At 34.0% G+C, this 26720-nt stretch overlaps 1 protein-coding gene across 2 annotated transcripts in view; it reads right to left on the bottom strand.

Moving 5' to 3' along the window:
• The window catches only part of LOC107694255 (protein kinase C-binding protein NELL2-like), a 43247-nt gene that overhangs the window by 12018 nt on the left and 4509 nt on the right, over positions 1-26720 (bottom strand). Inside the window, exons 3-15 of one of the 2 annotated variants that reach the window (XM_016493893.1) lie at positions 22440-22590; positions 21469-21642; positions 21272-21368; positions 21094-21166; positions 20920-21002; positions 20098-20226; positions 19079-19181; positions 18457-18548; positions 17424-17526; positions 16065-16199; positions 13098-13223; positions 7477-7599; positions 6256-6351 (exon numbers count right to left, since the gene is read on the bottom strand). In XM_016493893.1, the coding sequence (XP_016349379.1) occupies positions 6256-6351; positions 7477-7599; positions 13098-13223; positions 16065-16199; positions 17424-17526; positions 18457-18548; positions 19079-19181; positions 20098-20226; positions 20920-21002; positions 21094-21166; positions 21272-21368; positions 21469-21642; positions 22440-22590 (1485 nt within the window). The remainder of the gene's footprint in view (positions 1-6255; positions 6352-7476; positions 7600-13097; positions 13224-16064; positions 16200-17423; positions 17527-18456; positions 18549-19078; positions 19182-20097; positions 20227-20919; positions 21003-21093; positions 21167-21271; positions 21369-21468; positions 21643-22439; positions 22591-26720) is intronic. The other variant, XM_016493894.1, reaches the window with a different exon arrangement.

The following is a 26720-nucleotide window of genomic DNA, read 5'->3' as shown; positions in this document are numbered from 1 at the left end:
AAAATTTGTTCTTTGAATGACTAATTTGCTGTTAAACTCCTCATATGAATGCCTGCATGACATGTATAATTAAGTTTAGACAGTTTTCAAGAATGTTTAGCGTCCCTGTTATGAAAATGATTGCTGCGAGAAGCTGGCGGAGTGAACGAGGCTTGAGAGAGTTGTGAGTGAGGGCGCGGGCGCAGCCTCCATATTGCCAGATGCAGCTATTATAAGCGTTTTTGGACTTGTCTTTTCCACTTAATTTAACACTTTACAAAGTTAATAAAGTAGGAAGTTTCAGTTTAGAGTCAGCGATATCTTTATCTTATTTTATATAAGATTATTTCCAATCTTATCTTATAAGATTGGAAATAATTTCAGTTTATTTATTATTTATTTTTAGTTTATTTTAGCATCAATATCTGGCAACACTGCATCGCCGGCACTTAAACTGAAAGCAATCAAAAAAGCACATGAACAGGTTTTTGCTGACAGGATACGACATTCGGTAAGGGAAAGGCAAAAATTATCATGATATTATCTGTCATAAACTTTATCAATGCTGTCAAAAAAAGTGGCATTTAACACTAGTACACACAGATCTGTAGAACAAGTAGGTTACAGAATATAACAAAATATCCAAATAAATAATCTCTATATATAATCTTTTATTATTATTATATATTTATAAAAATACAGGTCTTCTCATTAATAAATACTTATAAACATACATTACATATAATAATAATTATAATATTATAAAAACTATATATATACATATATTAAATTAAACTATAAAATAAATAAATTAAAATGTATAATAAAATATGATAAAATCAATATAACAAGTTTAAATTGAACAATTTAAAATAATATATTGAACAATTGTAATAATTATAATGGAAATATTATATATACTCTATTGTAAATTAAAATATACACAAAATAAATATGTAATACATACAAAATATATATAAAAAGTAAACCATATTTTATAATTATTTTACATTCTACATAATATTATACATTAATTTTCAGTGTTAAGCAAGATAAATAGTAAAGGAAAGATGCTCAACAACTAAACACTAATTAGCTCCACCTCATTAAACAGATTAATTATTTTATTTAATTAATTAAAAATGAAAATATTATGTTGTATTATAAATTAAAATGTACAACAATATATGAAAAAATAAATATATAAAATAAATATAAATATATAAGTAATATAATAAATATAATAATAATAAAATATATTATAATAAATATCAAATATATAATACATATAAAATATATTAAAATCTAGTTTGTTTTGTGTTACTCTGATTATGATCAAATTGAGGTCTATGTTGCACAGTGAGGGAAGACGCTCAACAGCTAAACACTAATTAGCTCCACCTCATTAGACATGATGAGTAACGCCTTTGAAAACACGAACCCAATGAAGCAGACATAATCATAGCACTTAAATAAACATGGAGGAGTTTTATCGGCAGACCCAAGCAGCAGTTGTTTTGAATCTCTTTGTACACATAATGTTACGCTCCTTCCTGTGGGACTGTCTCACTAGAGCTTCTGAAGATATTCTCATTCAAATTTAATAGGGGTAGGGCTCCGTTCTAGCTTTATATTATGAGTAAACACTTCTCGAGACTCCCATCCTGGCGCAAAGACACAGTTAGGGAGTTCAGCGACAGACCGCAGCCATTTTTTTTTCACAAGACTGCAAGTTGAAGGTGCTTACATCCCCTTGCTATACACCCATCACATAAAGAATTAACAAGTAGCCTGTAGAAACGTCTTGTTTAAGAGGAAGGACCCCCGAGCCCAGGGCATTTAACCCGAGGACCAGCTGTAATTGGGTTTCCTTTATGAACAGAGCATGTGTGAAGCATCTGAGCCAATCTGATGGATAATACATGGTGCCAATCTTCTAAGAGGTAAGAGCTGAAATATGAAAGAAAATGCGACTCCCTACAGTCTCCTTTTCAGAGGAAGATAAAAAGAGAGTGAGGGAGAGCTTCCCTCACAGCATTTTTATTCAGAAAGCATCTCTGCGACAGGATATTTAATGGAAAAGACAATTCTGAGTCTTTGTGCTTCAGTTGATTACTCTCATTAAAGAACAGAATAACAATAAAAACACAATACTCTTATCAAATTATTCCTCTATTTTACCGGGAGAACAATATCCCGTGAACTAATGGATTGCATTGTATTTACAGAACTGGTAGGGAGTGTTACCGAAGTTGGCCATATACGCCAACGTCAAGCTGGCATTGATAAAAAAAAAAAAAGAGAGAGGCTTACTGAAAAAGACGGAGAGTTTAATAATGCAGTTCTTTTAGTGGAGGGATAGGAGGTTTCAAAGGGACGGAGAACAGACTTTTCTTTGCCTCTCATGTTTGTTTGTGCAATATTTATCCTCTTTGTGACTTTGTCATAACATTAAATTTCCTCTCAAAGGAAGAAAGAAAACATGAGGGAGAAACCGTGAGGGATTACAGACGGCTGAGCGCACCAAACAAGCATAAAGCGCATTATCTATCACTCATACATACAGAAAAATGCCACAACACCCAAAAACGATGAGACCTCCTTAACATAAATAAAAGGTCCTTTTTCTTTTGGTAATTTCTCTCTGTAATTCACAAATTCATGTACAAATGAACAAATGAACGTACATACAAACAAACGAATAAACAAATGAATAAAAATAACTAACTAATTAAATAAATAAATGAAACTGAAATAAAAATCTGGTTTTTGTGGGTTTCAAAGTCTTAATAAATATTTATAATTTTTGTAAAATTAAAAAAAATATATAACAAAATCTGGGTTTCAAAATCTAATTTAAATGTGAAAATAAGAAAAGACTAGGATTTCAAAAAAGGTCAAACAAAGAAATGTCATGACGAAATTAAGAAATGTTTATTATTTTTATCACATGGTTAAATTTTTTATTTAAATTATTATTATTTTTTAATAAATATTGTGAACTTAATAGAACGTAGCGTTTTTTTTGGGGGGGGGGGGGCTTAATTTGGTCTAAAGTTTTGTCTTTATTTCTCTGTAAAACGTTTATCTATCTTTGTATTTTTTTTTTAAATTTAGTTCTGTAATTCACAATAAATAAAACAACAACAAAAAAAAAACAAACACAACAAATAAATTAATAAATAAATAAAGCATTTTGAAATAACTGTAAGGTTTTATCATGTTTTTTAAGCTGTTTCCCTTTGTAGATATTTTAAGCTTTTCATTCTTGTGGAGATATTTGGTCCCCGCAATGTAGACAAAACCTGACCCACGTAACATAGCTGTGAGTTTGTCTGTGTGTCAGCAGCCAGTTCTGCCTCCAAGAACGGTGAGTCAGGCGTTCAGCACACACACAGTGTCTCGCAAACCACACCTCAATCTTCTCTCTATCTCTCCACCAGCTGTCTCCTTTAGTCCCCATGCCTCCTCATTTCCTCTCTCCTCACTCCTCTTTTTCTCTTTCCCTTCATCATCCCTCTGTCACTCACACATAGGAGCGAGTGGGTGTTGGACCGGTTTGTAAAAAACTAACGGCAGATACCCCGCTGGGTAACGTTGAGCAAAAGGTTCTAAGGTTTCTGTCTCTCTATCTCAAACACACACACACACACACACACCGATCCCCAAAGCCATTAAAAAGCCTCATGTCCATCTCTTTCTGCTGTTCCAGAGTTCAGTGGCTCGCTTGAAACTGTACCTGCCAACAGAAGCCTGTCTCAATCTCTTAATCGTTATTTTTGGCTTGTTTTTGAACTAAATTTTGAAGCATCCTTTAAACCAGTGCTGGGTATGTTACTTTAAAAAGTAATGAATTACTAATTACATCATCAATACTGTATTTATGCAGTATATTTGTCATTCATGCACATCTGCTTTGTATTACCACAAAGTTCATAAACAACATTCTGATATTTTATAAACTAAATTCTTATAGCTTAGCACATTAAAAACATCGGCATCTGATAGTAGATCAGGAAAAGCCCAACGTAAAATGCATAAGTTTATGTAAAAATAACACGTTAACTAATGCTATTTAGTTGAATAGCTGCTTCAGATTGTGCTGCTCTTCTGAGGTAAATTCCGACTTATTCCTCATAGCAAGTCTTCTTCCAAAAACGATGAAAAGTAGATGACTCTTGATTTTTTTTTTTTTATCTATTTTTTGTACCTAGGTGATTACATTTGCGTGCAGGTATGGCTGGAGAGATGGGAAAGACTGACTTAGTAATGCGTTACACCCAACACTGCTTAGAACTACGTGGAAATAAAGTTGTTGTAGAAACCATTTTCAATCAGAAATTGCTAGTACATTTCACAGTTAATTACAAAGAAATAGCAAGCAACACATTCAATGAAATTTGCAAGTAGAAAAACGGAAATAGTATTTTCTTGTAAAATGTACTCATGATATTTTTTTAAGAATTAATTTTTTTTTTTGTAATGGAAAAACACAAAATACTGATTCCAAAATTATTCTTTTTCTGCGGTATTCATTTCTGCATGTACAACTGCACCAATCCAGGGAGAACTTGTCCACACCATGACAAGTTTTCAGTGTCAAGTAATTTTCCTGTCAACACTAAAAGTGCAATACTGTGTGAAGCCACAAAATCACAGCCCTTCAGAGCATATTTCATGTTTAATATAAAGCTATGAGGTGTGTGCAGGGCGCAAAGCGACAGGCAAAACGCCTTGTCGTGTGTCACTTGTCGTGATTGATTAGGACACAAACTGAAATTACATGGAAGAGATGTGATCTATATCTTGATGCTTCATGACACATTTGGTTAAAACACGTTGTCGGGGAAACAGGTGACATCTGTCTTCAGAATCAGACATACATGTATTTAAACTGCAATGACACTGTGTGTGGGGGGTTCCATGAATAGAAGCTGCATTGATGACAGAATATAGTATATACGACGATAAGCTGTATTGGATATCATTGTATCACATGCTTGAAAGTTGACCACTGAATTTTGCTGATTGACATTCAAATAAATAAATAAATAAATATTGTAATAATAATAATAATAATATGTTTTGTGGTCTTTCTTTTTAGTTTTTTTTCCTTAGTTTTTTCCCCTTACTTTTTTTTTGTCTTATTTATCTTTAAAACTTTTTTTGTCTTTGTATTTTTGTTAATTCAGCTCAGTGATTTACAGTAAATGAAACAACAAATAAGTACATAAAATACTCAGATACAGGAATCTCATTGTCATTACAATGAAAGAACAGTCAGAGATGATTCGTTTTGTCATAACTTCACCATTCTACCCACAAAATATTAATAATAAGCAAACATTATTAATATTCATAATTACATTACAACAACATATTATATCTTAATATATTATATCAATCTTAACAATTTATATTAATATTTTACTTAAATTTAAAGGGTTAAAATTGTTATCGAGGATCAGAATTTCACTAGCATATCGACTACTGAAAACATTTAACTTTTATAATAATTCAAATTTTATAACCATCATTATTATAATTATATTACAATATTATATTTTTATTTGTAGTATTATTTTATATTAATATTAATATTAATTTACATTAAATTATATTAATATTGCAATATATTAATACATTTCAATATATAATATTACTATAATTCAAATCTATGATTGTACTATAATTCAAACTATTGTAAAAAATAGTTATACCAAGTAATTATATTTTTCTTTTTTAAATAATTTATTACATTTATTGATTAAATTTGTTGATTTATGAAATAACACCCATTTGTTTATATTCTGTATTATAATACAGAAATATATTATAATACTATGCAATCATCAAAATATAGTGAATAAATTTAGCAACTTTTTTGTTGCACATCTGCAAACATCACTTTAGATCATCCTTTGACATTAATCAGCAAATTCCTAGCAAATATGCATATCCAATGTGTCATGAAATATGGCACAGTCCACATAGAGACATCTTTGATCAAGTTCACATTCTTGGAAATCATCTGAGATAAGCATCTCACTCGCCTGGAAAATATCCAAAATAAATAATCTCTCCTCCGAGCTTCTGCGGCTCCTACAGCACTATATTTCGATCAACTCACTCCATCACTATAATATGAAAACACTTGAGGGGCAATATCACAGTATGAGAATATGTTGTACACTTTTCTCCACTCCCAATTTCTTGCTCTGACTTCTATTGAAAGGTTACAGGAAATGTCCTTCCACTGGCCTAATTGCGTCTTACCTGTCTCACATCTCTTTCCAGTGAAGCCCTGCTGGCAGACGCAGGTATCTGGAGAGATGCAGGAACCTCCATTGAGACACTGGCCCTCACACAGCGCTGCACATCAAACACAAGACACAGGGGTCAACACACATTTCAGCAGGACTACACCATACCAATAAAACCTGGTCTCTGAAAACTGAGCTAATGCACGGTGCAGAATAGCGATGTACACTGTAAAAAAATATATTTTTCAAAATGTCAAGTTTAATTGTTACTTGCCATTTCTTTGTAATTAATTGTGGAATGTACTAGCAATTTCTAAATGAAAAATGTTTCTACATGCCATTTTTTGAATGTAATGGTACCATTTGCAGTATGCATCTATATGTGCGAGTCAAATGCACAGTCAAAAGTTTTCAGTCAAAATGCTGGTCTTGGCAAGAAATTGTAACATTCTGGATTATGCATTAGGTCATGCAGTGCAAATGCAGTCTAATGAACCTGACACCTGACAATTGCTTTCTTCTAGTTCTTTAATTTGCTTGTAATTCGTTCTTTTGTTTATTATCCTATTATGATATAATTACTTGAATATCTACTATGACAAACTTATTTTAAATAATACTTGTTATTTATTTGTTTATTAATTAATATAAATGTTTCATATTTATGTTAATTTATAATTCATAAAGCAATATCTTTGTTCTGTTCATTTTAAAGTTCTATTTGCTTATAATTTATTTCTTTGCTCTTTAGTTGTATTACTTTACTTGGAATAATTACTTGATTTGAACTAAAGTATTAAATACTTTGTTTGAACTAAATTGGTTCATATTATCATTATTATTAGTAGTAGTATATTAACTTAAGTGGATAGTCCATACTCACTTATGGAGTTGTTCAAAAACTGTATGACTTTTGTTCTTTTAAGTTGAGAAATTTCTGTTTTTTTTGTCCATACAATGGAAATCAATGCTGTTTGGTTAAAACAATGTTCTCCAATATTATGAGTTCCACAGAAGAAAGTAAGTCATAAGGATTAAAAAAGACATAAGGATGAGTAAATGATGACAGAATTTTCATTTTTGGGTTGACTATCCCTTTAACCTTATAAATACATTCATATTAATATTTACACTGACATTATTTAAATTTGTTATCGAAAATCAAGAATTTTGATTCTGTCAAAAACCGTGACAAGTGCAGTGTGTAGTGTAGAGTTCAGATGTTTGTGCTTACCTCTGCAGACGGTTCCGTTACCGACGTACCCTGGTTTACAGGAGCAACTGTGTCCGCCAACCATATTGAAGCAAAGAGCGTTTTCGTCACAGGTATTCAGTTCACGCACACACTCATCGTGCTCTGAAAACACAAGAGGCATGTGCATCAGTCTGTGTTTGCACGCTTTCCTCAAACTTTTTGCACGTTCGGCACTTTCCATCTTCCTTGCTGCTGTTTCTCTCAGAGGGAATACAATTCCAACTCAAAGATGAAAAACAAGCAGAAGGAAAGAGAAAAAGACAGAAAGAAAGAATAAAAACACGGAAAGAGGTAGGAGTCAGATGCGCATGAGTACGGTGCTTAGGGAATTACTGACACTACTGTACAAAAATAATATGCCACAGTCTTTGTTGAAGGTTGTCTGTGCATTTGAGATGCTGTCAAATCGTTTTTTTGCACTTAGACTATCTGGGAAGCAAAGTCTCAAAAAACTGTAAAAGGGCTATAGTTTATGATGTTCAGTTAAATAAAATAAAAATATATATATAAATAAATTCAGGATTCTTTGATTAGATAATTCAAATGAACAGCATGCATTTGAATTAGAAATATTTTGTAATATTATAAATGTCTTTACTGTCACTTTTGATCAATTTAATACATCCTTGTTGAATAAAGGTACAGTATTAATTAATTAAAATTTTTTTTTTAAATGACTTATTCAAAACTTTTGATTGGTACTGTATCACCATTTCCAAAAAATATTAAATGTTTTCAACACTGATAATAAAAAATTTATTTTTGAGCACCAAATCAACATATTACAATGATTTCTGAAGGATCATGTGACACTGAGTAATGTTTGATTGATTGATTTTTAAAATTAATTGAATATAATAAACTATGCATTTTTCATTTTTGAGCCTTTGCCTTTTTATTTTTCCTTGACTTTCACTTAAAATTCAAGGTTTATTTTTTGTCACCAACACACAAACTTTAATTTTTAATAGTAATTTTTCATTTCCTCGTAAATTACTCAATCAAATCACTAAAATATTTATATATTATATATTATTCACAGTATAATAATAATAATAATAATAATAATAATAATCAATTTTGCATTGAAATTGATCATGAAACGTTCAGCAATCATCTCACAATGTTACAGTCTTACAATGACCTCCAGATGACCCCATACTAAAAGAAAGGCTTCACTCAGCCTGCTTGAAATGTCAATGAAAGTTCTTCTGCTGCAGAGCCTCTGTCATTAATATTTCTCTTTGGGGAAAAATGTTCCCACAGCAGCCAGGAGTTCGGAATCGGAATCGGAGAGACTTTCACAGAGATTGGTGAAGTTACTGTGGAAATGTTGGTGAAACTTCAGTGAACCTCATAAATAAATCATACTGACCAATCAAAAGAGAGAGATCTAAAACAAAACTTGTAACAGAGAAGCAAGAAACTAACTTTGTATTTGGTCCAAGAGGACTGATTAGGGATGCATAATATATGCCAATACGATATCGACTATCGACCGATATTAGAGATTTTTAAATTTATCAGTGTTGGTCAATTTATATGTGATATTAAATATTTAATTGTGCATGTTGGCCTATATTAGATATTTAATTGTGCAAATTTAGAAAACCTTTACATTCATCTACCACTTACTTAATATTTTTGTTAATTTTAATATTTAAAATTGAATACTTAAAACTACACTAATAGTTGCAATGTAATTTTTAGCAAATCTAAGACTCAATGTCTATTTTTCAAATTGCACATTATAATGTTGTAACACCTAAATTGAACTGCAGCATTTCAAAGGATTTATTTAGCATTTTTTATCTAATGTGAAGATCCAACAGAAAAAATAGCGTATGAAAAAAAAGTATGAAATTAAAGCCAGTAAACAATTTGGTCCAATATCAGCTCCATTGGCTCCCTTGACATAAGCTCTGTTTACCTCAATCAGTGATATTACAGTCATGCCAAGCAGCATTTGACTGAGATGAATCCCTCACAGTGGACGTGTTTGTGTGTTCTGATTTCTCATCTGCGTTGACTCATCTAAAACGACACCAATTATCCTCCTAATTACTCACATTAACAAAGCTTTTCTCTCCTTGCCTCACACATATTCATGTACCTTCTATCTTCCAGATGGGCAGATCTGTCAGCTACCAGATGAAAAATTTACTCGCATATACTCACATAAGCAATGCAAGCAACAGCATCTTACTTATTCTTTTATCTCTCCAAATCCCATTGTTTACACCTGTCTGGTGTCTTTTTCTTCAACGCACGTCACTTTCCATCTCCTCAAACCCATCCCCTCCAGTGAAGCAAAACTGCCTAATCTACTTTAGTCATAAATCTTTTAATCACTCTCATTAAAATGTCATTAAATAATCTCATTAAAATGCACTTTAACTGATGAATGATACTGATTGGCTGTGTGTTTTTATGCTGACTTAAGGAACCTTAACCAGATCACATATTCAGTCTGAACGCTTGAACAGGGTGCCAAAAACCTTATTCATTCTTACAGACAGAAATGCTATTTCTCAAGCATGCAACAAAATCGCATTTGGAACAGATGATTCTTTGTGTTTGTGCATGAAAGGGATATAGTTCATCCAAAAGTCAAAAACATTTACTCATCCTCATGTCTTTTGAAGCCTGTATGACTTCTTTATTCTGTGGAACACAAAAGAAGTTGTTTAGCAGAACGTCCAAGCTGCTCTTTTCCACAATGTAAGTGAATGTGACCATGGTTGCGAAAAGCCTTTAAACTTTTATATTTCAGATTAAACCATATCATATGGCTATAGAAGACTTTGAATATAGTGAATGATGCATATGGATCACTTGTATGTAATAGAACAACATGAACATTCTTCAAAACATCTCCTTTGGTGCAAAGAAAGTCACACAGAATTGAAACGACATGAGTGTGAGTAAATGATGACAATTTTAACTTCAAGGTTAACTATTTCTTGAAAAGGTGAAATCTCTATGATCTTTGAAGGAACATTTACATGGACAGCTCTGTCCAGAATAGCACATAAATAAACTGATTGGAGACTAACGTCATTTTAAGTTTAACATCTGCTGACTGCTCAAGGGGAACTAATGAAGTATTCTGTGAGAGACACAGAAAGAAAGGAGAAGTAGAAACCCCATAATTTCTGTTATTAACTGCATATATTCTTTTCTTCATTTGACAACAAAAGTCTGGTACTGTTCATGTAACTGACAAAACCTCTTATCATGCCTACAAGTTTGTTCATTGCCTAGTAAAGGATGTAATTAGTAAATATCAGTGAGTCGATCATGAAGGCAAGACAGAGCTTTAATGAGCAGATATGGCAACAGTGGAGCGCAATTAAAATAATTACAGTAATTCCAATAACTTCTGATGTTTTAAATTAAAAAACGATCGGCTGATTAAAAGTGCTTTTGTTTTAAACCAGGTAACGTCTATTGCAGCTTCATATTAAATGAATTCCAGTTACAACTGATGTGGCTGCAGCCTGCCGATTATCTCATAATAATCCCACAGGCAAAATATGCAATATTTTTCTCTGTGTGACTGCACACATGAATAATTGAAAATAATAATGTTTTGTCATCAGAAAGCCAGCCTCACTGAGACGCTAAGTAATTACAGAAGCAGATACACAGCTTTGAGCCAATCAACAACAGATGCAAGGCTTTCAACCAATCATCAATGGGGAAGAGATCCAGAGGGAAGAATGAGAGATTAAACATATAGAGTTAAACTGATAACTGATGCAAGTAATGGTTTCATTAAATAGATATAAAAGCAGCACAGTGTGCATTTAAAAGAAAAAAAAACTCTCTCCTGTACGTTTTGAGGAAGATGACAAACATTTAGAGGATCAATTAAAAAAATTACAAACAAAATCTGATTCTGCACCAATTCTTTGATTCTAGAATATATCAATAGAGTTTCAGCCATTGTGAACACCATTTATGGATCAGTTTCCAAACAATGCCCTAGAATTTAGCCATACAATAATTGACTCCATACCTCTACATAAGGTTGAGGCTCAATGCTGTTCAATTTATTTAAGTTTCTTCATCAACCACTGAGCACAACCATATTACCAGGTCATTAGAAGTTTGCTCAGAGAAAGCTATGAAATTAAGAAGCTTGTTCCACTTGTGCCTTCATACATCAGTCCAGCTCTTTCCATTACAAAACAACAACATGCAGCATTAAAATGAACAGAGGTCGTCATTTACCCAGAACTTGATAGTGAGGTCGGTGTAATGCAGACTACTTGAAAAATAATGACAATAAATAATAACAATGCAGCTGGCCTTGAACACACATGGCTTTCTGAGATGATCAGCAGAAAGAGACCTTGAATAGTTTCCAACATAAAAGCTGAATTTTTGTTGCCCATGATTGCACCTTGCAGCCCAGGTGCAGTTTTTTTGTGCTTTTTGTGTTTTTATTGAGACAGAAACCTTCCTGGCCTTTTCATTGTAATTAATTCAGCTTTAAAGTAGGTCACAGAAGGACTAAGGCTCATTTATCGTGTAGCTGTTCCCTTGCGTCGTGTTTTGTTTCCCTATCCTGCACTCCTGAAGAGATTTAATTGCTTTTTTAAGTTAAAGATTAGGAGCACGTACCATCTGTACTTTCCATCAGTGAAAAATTTAACATATGCTGTCTTTCTTTTTTTCCCCAATTCGCTTTCTCAAAAAAAGTTTTGTCTCTCCCTCTGTTTAATTCTTGTTATTCCACTAATGCATGCACTATTAAAGCAATGTTGAACAATGCTTGATAAGACGCATAAAACAAACATCATTAGAACAAAACAAAAAAATATATTTACATACAGACAAACAAACATACAGACAAAATGTTACATATATATATATATATATATATAAAGCATTTTATTTATTATATTAATATTAAATATTAATAATTCAATTAAATGAATTTCTGTTTTTACTCATATTAAAATAATAAAACAAATGATACAAACAGTTAAAATTACACTACACTGTAAATAAAGGTTTAATAGGTTTACCTAGGTCTGTTTCAAATAAAAACTAAAAAAGTATATTAGAATGTAATTGTAATAATATTTTACAATATTACTGTTTTTACTGTATTTTTCATCAAATAAATACAGCCTTGATGTACTTAAGAGACTACTTTCAAAAACAGTAAAAAAAAAAAGAATTATTCAAAAATGTTGGAATATTAAATATTCAAATATTTATTATATTAAAATATTAAATATAGTAGCTGCATCCATATAATACAATATTAATTAACATATAACATTATTAAAATAATTTAATTTATTTATATGATTCTTCTATGATTTTACTTCTATGATTTTTTAATTCTATCTACTCATTAACAAATGCTAATTTTTTTTTAATGAGTTAAAAAAAAATTAGTGAATGAGTGCCAAATGTAGCATATTAGATTAATTTATGGGGACTTTAAACATATTTTAATGGCCTGGAGCCATGACCTAATTATTAACACTCCAGACACATTAAGCCATGGATCTCTATCTAAGAGATTCAAGTTAATAAGTCCATGGTGAAAAAAAGCACATTTTAATGATTTCTGTACTCACCTGTGCAGGAGTAATCATCAATCCGGACATAGTCGGTGTTGCAGACACACATAAAGGAGCCGGCTGTGTTCATACACATTGTGTTCTCCCTGCAGTAGTGTTTCCCCTCCGCACACTCATCGATATCTGCAACCATAGCAGAACACAAGACACACTCTGTACTATGACCCGAACACAACACGGTTTTCAAAACATTTGGGAAGAAGCAGTGCTAAAAACCACCATTCACACTGCAGCTGCAATCAATTAGCAGCATTTGTCAAGGCTGCTGGAAGATCCAGTCATTACATCATAAGCGTTCTGTTGTACAAAGAACATTACTGTTCACACTGCTGCAGGAAACTGCTAAGACTGTAAAGTAGCAGGAACACCAACACCATGTTTGAATGTTTTGATGAATATTTAAGGGGAAGCACAAATAATTCAATTATGCCATTATACGTTTGTCGCCTCAGATCTCATATGACTCCCTGTCTTCCATGAAAAAAGTAAATAAACTACTGCTTTAAACTTCTTGTACATCTACCTGAAACCTTAGCAGCCTTGATGATAGAAATAATACAAATACACCTATAATAAAGAGAAAGTGGTTTGAATATCTTTTGAAAATAATGTACAGTAGGCCTACTGTATGTGTGACTCAATTCAGTCCTTAAAGTGCATTAACAAAACACAGAGCACTTCTAGACCTTTCACTTTCTGTCCCTTTCACTTTCTCAGCCTCCAGCTTTTTCTCTTACACTTTTCATAGATACACACTTGTCTTTCGGTCCACCCACTCTCTCCTCCTCAAGAACACTTTATATAATCTTCCTCACAATTTTTTTCTCTGTTTAAATCTACACAGCACAAACTCATGCTCTTAATCAGCATATTGTCTCTTTTCTAATATAAAATATCCTTTTAATATCCTTAAAAGATATATTTGATAAATAAAATAAATAAAAAAATTTGTTTCAGATTACAACTTGTTTTCAGAAAATGTTTAAGTTTAAGTTGATCTTTTTTAATCTTTAAGTTTATCTTGTTTACCCCAATAGCAAATGTAAGCATAAAGCAGATTTTTGTGAGATTTATTCTTAAAATAAAAATCCATCCATCCATCCAAGCAACCTACCAACTTGGCAGGCAAAATGAAAAATCAAATCAAATCAAATCAAATAATTAAATAAAATAAAACACAATAAAATAAAATAAAAAAAATCAAGATATATTCTCTGAAAACAAGTCTTATTAATGCAGAGGCATAACAACCACTTTTTGAGAAATAATAATTCTAATAATAGCCTTTGCCCACCAGTAGCTTTAGCAATGGACTGTTAAAGTCAATTTTTCTTTTTAAGATGGTGTAAACATAATATCAATCTATCAGAGCAGTGTGTTTGGTTTAAAAGTGAATAGTGGAGAGAATATCTTCAAAGTCTTATCTGTCTCAATGTGTCTTCTGAGGAACATTCAGTGCTTAAAATGAGGAGAATAAACTCACTCATCTATTCTGTAATTGAAAATGTAATGCCTTTTTCAGCCACTTTTGCTCTAGAAGATATGAATCCCAAATTAATAATTTAAAGTTTATTTCAGAGCCGACATGGCACTGGTATTATTCATAAGCCTGAGGCTGCTACAAACTACCGACTGCAACAGTCCATGCAAACATACAGAATTTTTCACAAGCTAACAAGACAAAGTCTTTCATATAGAGGCCATTGTCAGTTATATAATTTTATGTGTGAGACAAAAATAAGTAAGCTAAAAGTCACTGATTAATCTTTCCTGACCTGGTATCAAAACAGGGAAAATCAACATATTTCCAAATGCTAAAAGAGTCCAACAGTGCTTGATAAAGAGTGCTATTATCACCCAGCAGGTCCTCACAGATGTGTCTCAGATTTTATCAAGTCAAACTGAGGCTTGGAGCCACATTACTGTAACAACTGTGTTGTGTAAATTCTTTCAGACACTTGCCAAAGCTTTCTGTGCATTTCTGGTGACCAAAATTTTTTCTAATGTCACTTCCCCCAAAATTGATTGTCTATGCTGGAAGCATCCTACAGTGACTCACAGTGACAAAGGTGAGAGTCACATTAAGACAAAGCAAGCTGTTCGCCTCCACATCACTTTAAAGTGCAGTCATCACAATTGATCGTTCACAGTTTAAGGTTTTCAATTATGATCTTAGAGGGAAGTCAAAACTGTTTATAACAAACAAGCAGCTTTTTGCTTCACAAGACATTAATTGATGGACTGGAGTCGTGTGGATTACTTGTGGATTATTGTGTTTTTATCAGCTGTTTGGACTCTCATTCTGACGGCACCCATTCACTGCAATGGATCCATTGGTAAGCAAATGATGTAATGCTACATTTCTCCAAATCTGTTCTAATGAAGAAACAAACTCATTTATGTCTTGGATGGCCTGAGGGTGAGTAAATTGTCAGACATTTATTATTTTCGGGTGAATTATTCCTTTAACAGGACTTAAAAATCTTTTAACCAAAAGAGAACCTCTTGTTACACAGAGGCACGTTTACAGGCAACACTAAGGTAAAACTATAAATAGTCATTGAACTTATGTGTGAAAAGAGATATCTTTTTTGGTACAGCCTATTAAAAGCCAGCGAGCCACAGGAACCCTCCTTCACATCTGTACACACACTCGCACAGCATGAACTCTAGGGTTTACAATGCATTAATTACAGCTGTAAGGATAATTCAGCGAGACACTAAGTAATCACCAGTCAACAGCTTTCGTCGGCAACTCCTCCATCTGTGATTGCAGGCAATTTAGTGATTTGTGAAAGCCTTGTTATTCGCTTATACAAAACAAAAATTTCTAGCAAGCAAATCTGTGGGGGTCAAATAACAGGTGCTATGGAGGATTTGATGGATTTAGAGTTTCATTTGTTTGTATAGTGTTTAGAAACATACATCAATTATTGGCATGTTTGTCTATGGAAGTTTGTATACCTTGGCAGTAGGCGCTGTCGTCCCTGAGTGCATGGTATCCTTCTTTACAGCTGCAGAAAGCTCCTGCTTCTAGGTTAATGCAGTCCGAATTCTCCATACAATTGCGGCTGTGACCTTCAGCACAGAAATCATGCCCTGGAAGTGAGATAGACAGAGTTAGAAGTGCTTTGCAATGCATAATCTGACATTTATAATTTATGCATTATATTTACGCAATTTTCCATATGTGGACAAATTTCCAGTTTGTACTAATAGTTAAAAGACACTTTACATTCAACTGGGAGGATTCTTGTTCACCTACGCCTGGCTAGTCGATGTGAAACACTTTTGGGACATTGCATATCCTGCGGTGTGACAGGAGATACACCATCTAAAATCATTTTAAATAGCATTTTACAAATTATTTTATAATTGTTAATAAATTACTTCTTAATGAGCTTTTAATTGGTCTTTTTTTGACTCCATTAAACAAGATCAGTTTACTTGAGAAGCAAATTTGCATAAGATATTAAAGTTTGTTTTCAGAAATTATATATTGAATATAAATATATTTTGTCCTACTGGACTTGTTTGTAACTTGTTTATACTTAAAACAATAAACTGATCTTGTTTCAGTGATTTAGATATCTTATTAGATAAAGATATCTTCTTTGATAAAAAAATCCTTGTTAAGAGTAGGATATTTTGCTTATATGATCTCATATTAATAGAGAGAATAAATGGGCTGGTGAAGATTAAAAAAAAGGTTAATAAAATGTTCTCAAAGAACCAAGATGTACATTTTCACTTATATATTCATATAAATGACACAATTAAACACAATTAAAATTAAACAAAATTTTTAATTTTAATTAAAGCAAAAACAAAACAAAAAGCAACCCTAACAAAACAATTTCACAAATCAGTTCAGAAGTGTTAAGCCTTGTTCAGACTGTCAGTCCAAATCCGATTTTTGAGCATATCCGATTGGAATCCGATCATATTTAGCATGTGTGAACAGCAAAAAATCACATGAAATCCGAATTTTACAAACCCGTTTCAAGATACATTCATATGTGGTTTGAAATCCCATTCAAATCGCATTTCTGAGCAAACCTACGTGCTCAATCTGTGAACTATGAAAGGTGTTTAAAAGTTGAGCATATGCTGCCCTTTAAAGTATAACTGTTAAACTGGGTGTTATGTGTGTGCAGTTATATGTGTGAAGGCTGCAAAAAAAGATGAGTGGTGTCATGGCTTGGTGTTGGGCACAAATCTAGTTTGTGTGCACAGTGGTCAAAGGTGGCTGCCCTTAATTTGACTCCAATCAGTGGAGTGTAGAGGGTGTGTGTTGTTTCTGCGTGTGTGAATGTGTCGCACCTCTGCACACTTTGCAGCAGCGGTCTGTGAGTGTGATCTGCTCTGATTCCGGGCAGTTTAGCTCTGGACAAGAAGTGATCTCAACCCTATGCATACTTCGATCCTGCAAATACACAACACACACAAGTTTTTATTCAATTTATCCTGCAAATAAAACACTAACTCTGCTGGGAAAATCCAACTTATGATGCTAGATGCTAGTTTTGAAACATGGTAGCTGTTTTTAAGCTGGTCTAAGCTGGTTCAAGCAACAAACCAACTTCCATTATGGTCTAGATGGTTTTTGGAACATTTGGACAAACCAGTTAATGATCAGCTTGGATGAGCTAGAAACCAGCTATCATGTTCCAGAACACTGTTAGAAGCTCAAAATGGATTTTCAAAATCAAATGCTGCTTGGAATTCAAATTTATAGACAAGCTCAGTCAAAATTCAAATTCTGCCTGAAATCCAATTTATAACCAGGCCCATACAAAATTTAAATTCAAATTTTGCCTGGAATTCTGACTGAATTCATAACCAGGCCGAGACAGAATTCATATTCTGCCTGAAATTCAAATTCATAACCAGGCACAGATAGAATTCAAATTCAAATGCTGCCTGAAATTCAAATTTACAACCAGGCACAGACAGAATTCAAATTCAAATGCTGCCTGAAATTCAAATTCACAACCAGGCACAGACATTCAACCGCTTTGGAATTCAGATTCATAACTAGGCCGAGAGAGAATTCATATTCTGCCTGAAATACAAATTCATAACCAGGCCGAGGTAGAATTCAAATTCTGGTTCAAATACTGCTTGGGATTGCAAGTCATAACCAGAACAAGTCACAATCTTCGCCAGCAGAATTCAGATTTCTGCAGAATCTGAATTCCTATCATTCATGGGAATCCAATTAGAATATCCAGCCAACAGAATTTGGACGTTTTCCTCCAAAAATAAGTGCAAAAAAAAAATGCACAAAGTCAGATTTTGTCTGGGTCTGTTGAAAATTTTCAGACCACTGGTCTGCAGTTCCACTAATACTTACCCTGCATTCAAACAGCAGACAGTTTCCCTCAGAGTCATGTATGCTCTTACGATCACCTTCCACGTACACTCTTCCTCTGAACAGACACATGGCTAAAGCCGAAAAGATATTAAGAGAAAAAAAAAGCAAAAATGAGATCCAGACAAGAAATTAAGAGGACAGAGCCAAAACAAAGCGCTTTAGAATGTGAACCAGTAACCATCGATCGGACAAGCATGTTAGATTAAGCCTACCAGAGTGCAGTGTTAAATAAAGCCCTGGTCATCAGTCAAACTGCTATTAGCTTCTGCATATTAGCTCTGCTAACTCAAACACAACACGCTGCACACTGGCCTTGAATTATTAATGATACCAGAGAAAGCGTGTGACTGCATTGTGTGTGTGTTGACATTTGCATTTGTGGCAGCGGTATCCTAGCAACACTGGGATGTGGTCAGTTTGTCATCAAGACCGCGGCATGATTATATAAAAGATTTTGGTGAAAAGAAAGATAGCAAAGAGAGATGATGGAGATATAAAGGAACAAACATGAAACATAGGGAGAGAGAAGAAAAGTTGTAAAAAAAATATGCACCTTTATAGATGCATGGCCTCAATTTTGTGCGTGTGTGTGTATACTCACGCTGGCATTCTTTACAGCAAGCTCCAGGCATGTAGATTGGAGCTGTATCAGGGGAACACTGAGGTGGTGGGCAGAAAATACTCTCACACTCCACTGTACCATTCTGTAGGTGGAAAACACACACACACACACACACCATCATCAATAAAAGAGCTTCACAATCACACGATTCTGCAACATAAACTGACAGAATCAGACAGTGACTGTCATGAATGCTGATGGCAAATCAGAATGTTATGTCTTCAAAATCTTCACAACTAAAACAAAGCTCAACAAATATTAAGGTGTGAAGCAACTAATCTTGAGGGTGTGCGTTCCCACACTGACGGTGACAAAACAGCTTAACTTGCCAACTTTCTGTACGATTTATTGATAAATATTTAGTATATTTTTGTCTAGTTTTCCAGTAAAAATATTTACAAAAATGCCAATGGTGTAAGAAAAATAAAAAAAAGTATAAAAATAAACATTGATAAGCATATTACAGTAAATAAATATTAATAAATAAAGATATTAATATCAATGTATATCATTATAAAAATTAAAACATTAAATTATAAACTGAAACCTCATGATTCTCATACATGAAAGCAAATCTTAACATCTTATCTTCAGTGAATGTATAATGAGTTTGGATATCTTGGAGCTGTTGATGGGAAGGACTTGGTGATGGTAAAAAAATGTAATAGTTTTGTGAGAGAATGCAAAGGCATTGAAATATCATTTTTCCTCTTATCTCATATTTTTTACATCCTCATATCCTCTTAGAGGCTCTGTAGGATACTGTGGAAACAAGCTCCCACAGTAGTAGCAGCAGTAGTAGTCACATCACATCACTGCTCATTTGCATAATTTGTACTGTCACTCATGTCGTCTCAGCTTTTACTGAAAGGAATGACTTCCAGTTGCTTTGTCGCTGAAAATTGCTTTCATTGTGAATGGTTCTTGAGTTTGTAGTTTGGAGAGCCATCTCTTTTTTAAATTCCAATTCACCCCGTCCAGGCAATACATGAACTTACTGAGCATGTGCAGTTTCTGCATCCATCTATCCAAGCATCATCATCCCTGTATATCTCTCCATTTAGGGTGCATGTCCTCTCACAGTAACAGCTATCCAAGTACTTCATCTTCTCTTCGGCAAGTGCCAACTACAGCACAATGAAGACATGAGAAAGAAGAGAGGGTGAGACTGAATGATGAATCAATAGAGGGAGGCGACATCAAAAATGACGAGCAAGCAAAAAAAAATGTTAGAAGGAGAGGGAAATAAGAGATTTATGAAGGCAGCATTTGTGGTGTTCACTATAAAGGACAATAAACAGACTATACCACATAAAACTAGTGACATCCAAACCAACACTATAAACCTTGCATAGTGGAAAGAGAATCAAGTAAGCACCAATAAAATGAGACAGAATAAACTAACCGAATACCTAGTAAATTTTAGAATTAATTACAAAGAAACCACAAGTAACACTGAATTAAATGTAAAATTTTCGAGTAGAAATAGTATTAGTAGTACTAGTACTGAAATAGCATTGAAATTGTAGCCCTCATTTAAAGTCATTTTCACTCTTTTTTTGTCATTTTGCTCAAAAACTCAAAAATAACAGTTAATTTCAACATGTACACTTCTCATCAAGTTCCATGCAATGCATGCTGGAAACTGGAATTTCGCTGCTCAAATTATTTATTTATTATTCATGTAGCCCCAATGCAAATTGATTAAATAACCTTCAACAAAAATTACTAATTTAAATTCACTGCACAGAATGAAATGAATGAAACTGTGACAAAAATGAACAACTGTTTTGCATTAGCACAGAATAATAAAAACTTACCTTGTTTGATGTTTTAGCCAAAATATCTTGAAGTTCCATGATCTTCTGAACCAGCCCATGGAAATCATTACAAGTGGGACAAGCTGCAAAAGTGGTGGACATGCATTAATAGCATTTCCAGACCAGCAAGTAAACAAAGTGCATAGTTATTTTTTTCTGAGAGTATGCACTTACTACGGTTGAGATCTGGACATTGGACGATGTATCCATGGGGTACGACTACCAACTGAACATTTTGCATCACTCCCTGAGAGAAAGACATGGTAGAAAGAAAGTCAGAGATGTAGACAAGACAAATGTACAGTTTTACATATTGTATGGTCTATTTTAAATTTACAAGATTATGTTGTACCCTGAAAAACCCATGGGCGTCATTTCTTTGACCAAGCCAGATGTTTGTTCCTCTGGGAAAGTCCATAGATGGCATCTCCACAATCCTTTCGTAAATTCTGAAAGCAAGCACAAATAAAAAGCAACACATGAGTGGACACTGATACAGACTACTACGAGGCATTCAAAGCTATCTCTGGTAGTTCTCAAGCCATTCACCTGTTGCAGTCAATATGGAGCACCACTTGGGTGGAGCTGAATGCCAAGGAGACTTTGTGCCAGTGTCCATCTGCTAGACTATAGGGGAAGACCTCTCTCTGCTGCCGGTGGTCTGAGGTTTGGAAGAAGAGACGGATCTCATTACGCAGACCGCTGCTCTCTACCTCCAGAAACCTGAGGAGGAAGCCAAGAAAACAGATTTACCCTTGTGAAAAGTCATAATCAAGCTTGAAATCTAAGAACTCCAGGAAATAACAAAATGTTTACTGTTAGCCTTAATGTTCCCATGCACAAGACTTCAGCAGGTTAAGCTGCCAAGCAGTCGTTATTAAATTCTGGAATGTGGCAAAGCAGCAGGGAATAATGCTGCTCAAGAGAATGTAGGAGTTTTGAATGAATGTGAAGAGGAGCAGTGATCTGTGAATCTCCTGGCCTGGACTCCGAGTGCTGACCTTAAAGAGGTGGTAAAATCAATACTGTGTGTGTTTAAGAAATGTCAGTGGACACCCCAATCAGAAGTGTTACAGACATTCCATCAGGAGAACAGATTATGTGTTCCTCTGAGGAACAGTAAATCAAAACAGAAAAAAAAATAGAAAGAAGGTTTTACAGGAGCAAATGCCTACCGGAAGAATGAAAGCACAGACAGCCAAATAGATAGACAAGCTGAGGGGTGGATGGATGGATGGATGGATGAATGGATGGATGAATGGATGGATGGATGGATGGATGGATGGATGGAGGGATGGACAGAAGGAGGGTGGGAGGATTGGATGGTGGACGGACAGACTGATCGACTGATCAACCAACAGATGGAATAGATGGACAGACAGACAGACAGACAGATAGATAGACAGACAGACAGACAGACAGACAGAAGATAGATAGATAGATAGATAGATAGATAGACAGACGGACGGATGGCTGGATGGAGGGATGGACGGACAGACAGAGATAGATAGATAAGATACCTCTGATCTCCATAGTGGATGGACAGCAGCACTCCGGAGCTGAATTTTTCCTGTTTGATGGTCAGTAGAAGAGTGAACTCAGTTCTTCCTTTCAGCTTCTGAAGAATTCTCTCTGCTGTCTTGAGGGAAGCTCTTGCATTCCTTGATGTGCCTGATGGAGAGAGTGACAAAATCAGTGAAGGAGAAATTCTGAGGAATTTGTCCATTCACCTTTGATCAACTGAATATATGATCTTACATGCTTTATATATTAAAGAATGCTTTATATATTAAAGAAGATATTACATGCTTTATATATTATAGATCCCAGAACAGGTCACACAGATGTGTATGATCCATCCAACACTGTGTGGCCAAGCTATGTATTCAACACAATCATCAGCTTGTAATTGAATTTGTTAAACATTTAGGCTACTGGTACCAAGCAAAGTGGCTAGAGGCAGAAACAGTCTTTAGTTTCCTGACCATGATGTAGCTATGGAACTATGATGGCCGTTTTGAGCCAATGGGACCATCTGGTGATATTTATGTTTAAATATCCACTCTGGAGCCAGTGTGAATACTGAACTAAGCAGAATAAATGAGCATGATAAATACCAAGGGGTCAAAGTTTGGCTAGTCCGGCTAGTGCCAGCAGGTAAAAAACTATACCATCTGCACTCAAAAAGCATTTTTTGCCATTAATGTCATTTTGTGCCAAAACAACATATAAATTACATATATTTTATTGAATTGCTGCCTTGTGACATCACAGACCAGGATAGTTGCTAGGGTTTAGGACAATGGAAAAAAATATATACAGTATATATACACTGAACAAAATTATAAATGCAATATATATATATATATATTACCAGTTCCAGAACCAAGGGCCCATGAGCAAAGATGGCAGTCGCTGAGCAACAACCATTGAGATGAATGAGAATTCTAACACATAACTTTCTCAACGTAATAAAGATATCCTTGGAGCATACAAAGGACAATTTTAAGGAAATGAGGATGGTAGACTGACATGCAGGTCATGTTCTGACACTGATGTGAGTGGTAATAGAACAGAAATAAAAAAGGAGACAGAAGGAAGGAGAAAACACACTTGGAGAGCTGATGAGTTGGATGAGGAGGACACAGGAAGTTGACTGTCTCCTCAGGGATGAATGTTTAAATCAGTCCTGTCAAAACATAAGAAATATCTGGGTCTGGTCCTCTCACAGGGTAAAAAAACATGCAACACACACACTCGCACACACAAAAAGGCCAACCGGGGAACACTAATGTTCTGTAGCTATTGTCAAGTAATGCACAGGGGAGCTGTAAGCCGCAGCCGTGAGCCTATTGTACACCAGGAATGAGGCGGAGTTTCAGCACCTTCATTAATCAAATACACTGTACGACAGTGAGCTGAAGCTAACCTGGTAACCTCGACAATCCGCAGAGGACACCACAGCTGATCTAATGGATTCCAGGACAGTTCACAAGTATCAGCATTAAAGTCCTCTGGGGAAGTGCTAGGAAAACACCTTTTTTTGGACACCTCCCCAAATTGATTCCCATTGGATCGATACTTCGTCTCAGATGCATTCTTCTATCCGCTAATCATTGAGGGTTGTATTAATGTGCTGTAAATCAAAGGCTAGTCGTTCGATTGCAGCATTTAAAGGTCAGAGAGCAGCTGGGAATTGTTGATGGCTTTCCACAAGGAAATTATGCTGATTACCAGTAATGACTCTTTAAACCAATACATTTAAAAATAAAAAATAAAAATAAATAAATAAATAGTTACAAATCTGTACAGATAAAGTTAGCTATAAATAAATCAATCAATCAATAAATATGTGCAGAGAGTTAGCAAAATATGAAATATTAACAAATAAATTTGTACAGAAAAAAGTGAGCTAAATATTGAAATATACCTAAATAAATATAAATAAATAATATAAATATAAATAATTAAATATAAAATATAAAATATAAATAAATGGTTACAAATCTGTACAGATAGTCATCAAAACATTACATTTAAGTAAACAAATAAATGTTACAAATCTATGCAGACAGGTAGCAAAATATTAAATATAAAAAACTCGACAGAAAACAAACGTTAAATATAAAGGAGCTAAATATCATAAATAAATATAAATAAATAAATAGTTACAAATCTGTACAGATTTGTACAGAGTCAGCAAAATATAGAATTTTAACAAACAAATAAATGAATAAATTAGTAAGCTAAATATTTAAATATAAATATAAATACTAAATTAAAATATTTAATAAATACATATAAAATACATTTAATAACACAAATATAATTATTTATATATCAGTTAGTTTTTAAATAAACATCAAAAATGCTAGTTTATTCATCTCATTTAAGGAACATTAGCGTTCCTGATTTCTAGGCCATGAGGACACAATCACCACTGAGCAAGAAAGTAATCTGAATCTGTAATCAATCGCTCCAAGTTATCAAACACCACAGCCCTGCTACGCCTCAAGAGAACCAATAACTTCAATAATGATAAACGAGAACTGGGCTCCTGGGAGCAAGAAACACACTGTGATGCAAATTATGTAACTCGGGTGACACTATTCTGGCAGAATTGAAATTAAAAACCTTTAAGAAGATTGCTGGTGAGTTTTCCTAATGATGCTGAGTATCCGTGCCACCAATAATATGAGCAATTATATGTAAAAAGTACTTAAATTGATCACAAGTCAGGCTACTTATGATGCAAGCGCTTAAAAGTGTGTCCAACGTACCTTAATGAACATTTAAAGTCAATGTAAAAAAAAAAACTAATTTACAACTGATGAATTATTCAAGGCCTATTATAATGACAAAACGAACAAGTGTCTCTCCTCAAGTTACATCGCATTAATCAGAAGATAGAGGTCCATTATTCTGTGCCTCAAAGCAGTGGTTTGGTTTGTAGAAAATGCCACAGATGCATGTATTAAAGGAACAGTTTGCACAAAAATTAAAATTCATTTACTCACAATTGTGTCATTTTAATTTGCTAAGCATCTCAATTTGTGTTCTACATAAGAAAGAAAGTTAGGTTTGAAATAACATGTGGGTGAGTAAATGAAGTAAGAATTTTCATTTTTGGGTGAAGTATCCATTTAAGTCTCTGCAAAATATGCCATCGTACTGCTGCAGACACAAAGTCGAGACATGGAATCTCAGCTGGGGAATGCAGGATGAGTGATACAAGTGACATAGAGTATTTGTCTGGTCCAGACCGCATCAGTGCACTTAGCTGATGTCCCTCTTGGCTGCTGCATGCTCAAATAGCTGATGAATGAGCAGGAATCTGATCCTGGCACTTAAAAAGATCCAGTCAGCACCAGGTCTGACAGAAGAGGTACAATTGTGTCAAACTTCTTTCTTTTATTGTTTGCTTCCACACTGCTCCATCCATTGACTCATTAATTCATTCAGTCAGGACAAGTTATTCAATGAAACACAGCCACACTCAGACTTACAGTAACTGTAACTGATTCAGTCAGCTCATTAGTTTAATTCATGAATGAATCATTCAGGATTTGTGAACTGAATCAACAGATTCATTGAAAATAATCTACTCAGTCATTGTCATTTTTCTATCTTTGCTATCAGCTGACTTCTACAAGATATATGGACCAATTGTATGATGCTTTTTGGTGCTTAATTTGACATTTTGGAGCTTGACAGCCTCAGTCCTCATTCACTTTCATCATATTGAAAACAGTGTACAGGATATTTAAAAATTCATGTTTTGCATTCCATAAAAGTCATATGGGTTAATAATGATGAGTAAAATATTGACAGAATTTTCATTTTTGGTCTATACCTTTCAATCCATTCTCCAAGTTTTTTTTTTTTTTTTAAGAAATATATAAACTATTTTTGTTGAATTTCCAACAAATATAACTACACTCTCAGATAAAAAGTGCAAAGCTTTCTTTGAAATGTTCCCCTAAGGTACAAAAGGTAAAAATGTACATCTTTGTACCTTATTTACAAGTTAATTGTACATATTAGTACCATTTTAGTACTTTACAAGTACGAATTAGTGCCTTTTGGGGTACAGCCCCAGTGACAGATCTGTACTTTTTTCTGAGCGTACTGTGATAAAAATATAACTGTGATAGAAAATTACTCATACCATGATACAAGATTTTGTTCATACCACCCACTTGCACTTACTCAATACCACAATGTCTGGCTACAGTGGCACTATAATATGTTTAGCCTTGAATAATCTTTAATATCTCCTCCTCCTCCTCCTCCTCCTCCTC

This window comes from Sinocyclocheilus anshuiensis, unplaced genomic scaffold (assembly GCF_001515605.1).
Source record: "Sinocyclocheilus anshuiensis isolate Anshui unplaced genomic scaffold, SAMN03320099.WGS_v1.1 scaffold1316, whole genome shotgun sequence".
Lineage (NCBI taxonomy): Eukaryota > Metazoa > Chordata > Actinopteri > Cypriniformes > Cyprinidae > Sinocyclocheilus > Sinocyclocheilus anshuiensis.
Note: the sequence above shows the minus strand (reverse complement) of the source record. Positions and strands in the feature narration are given on the sequence as shown.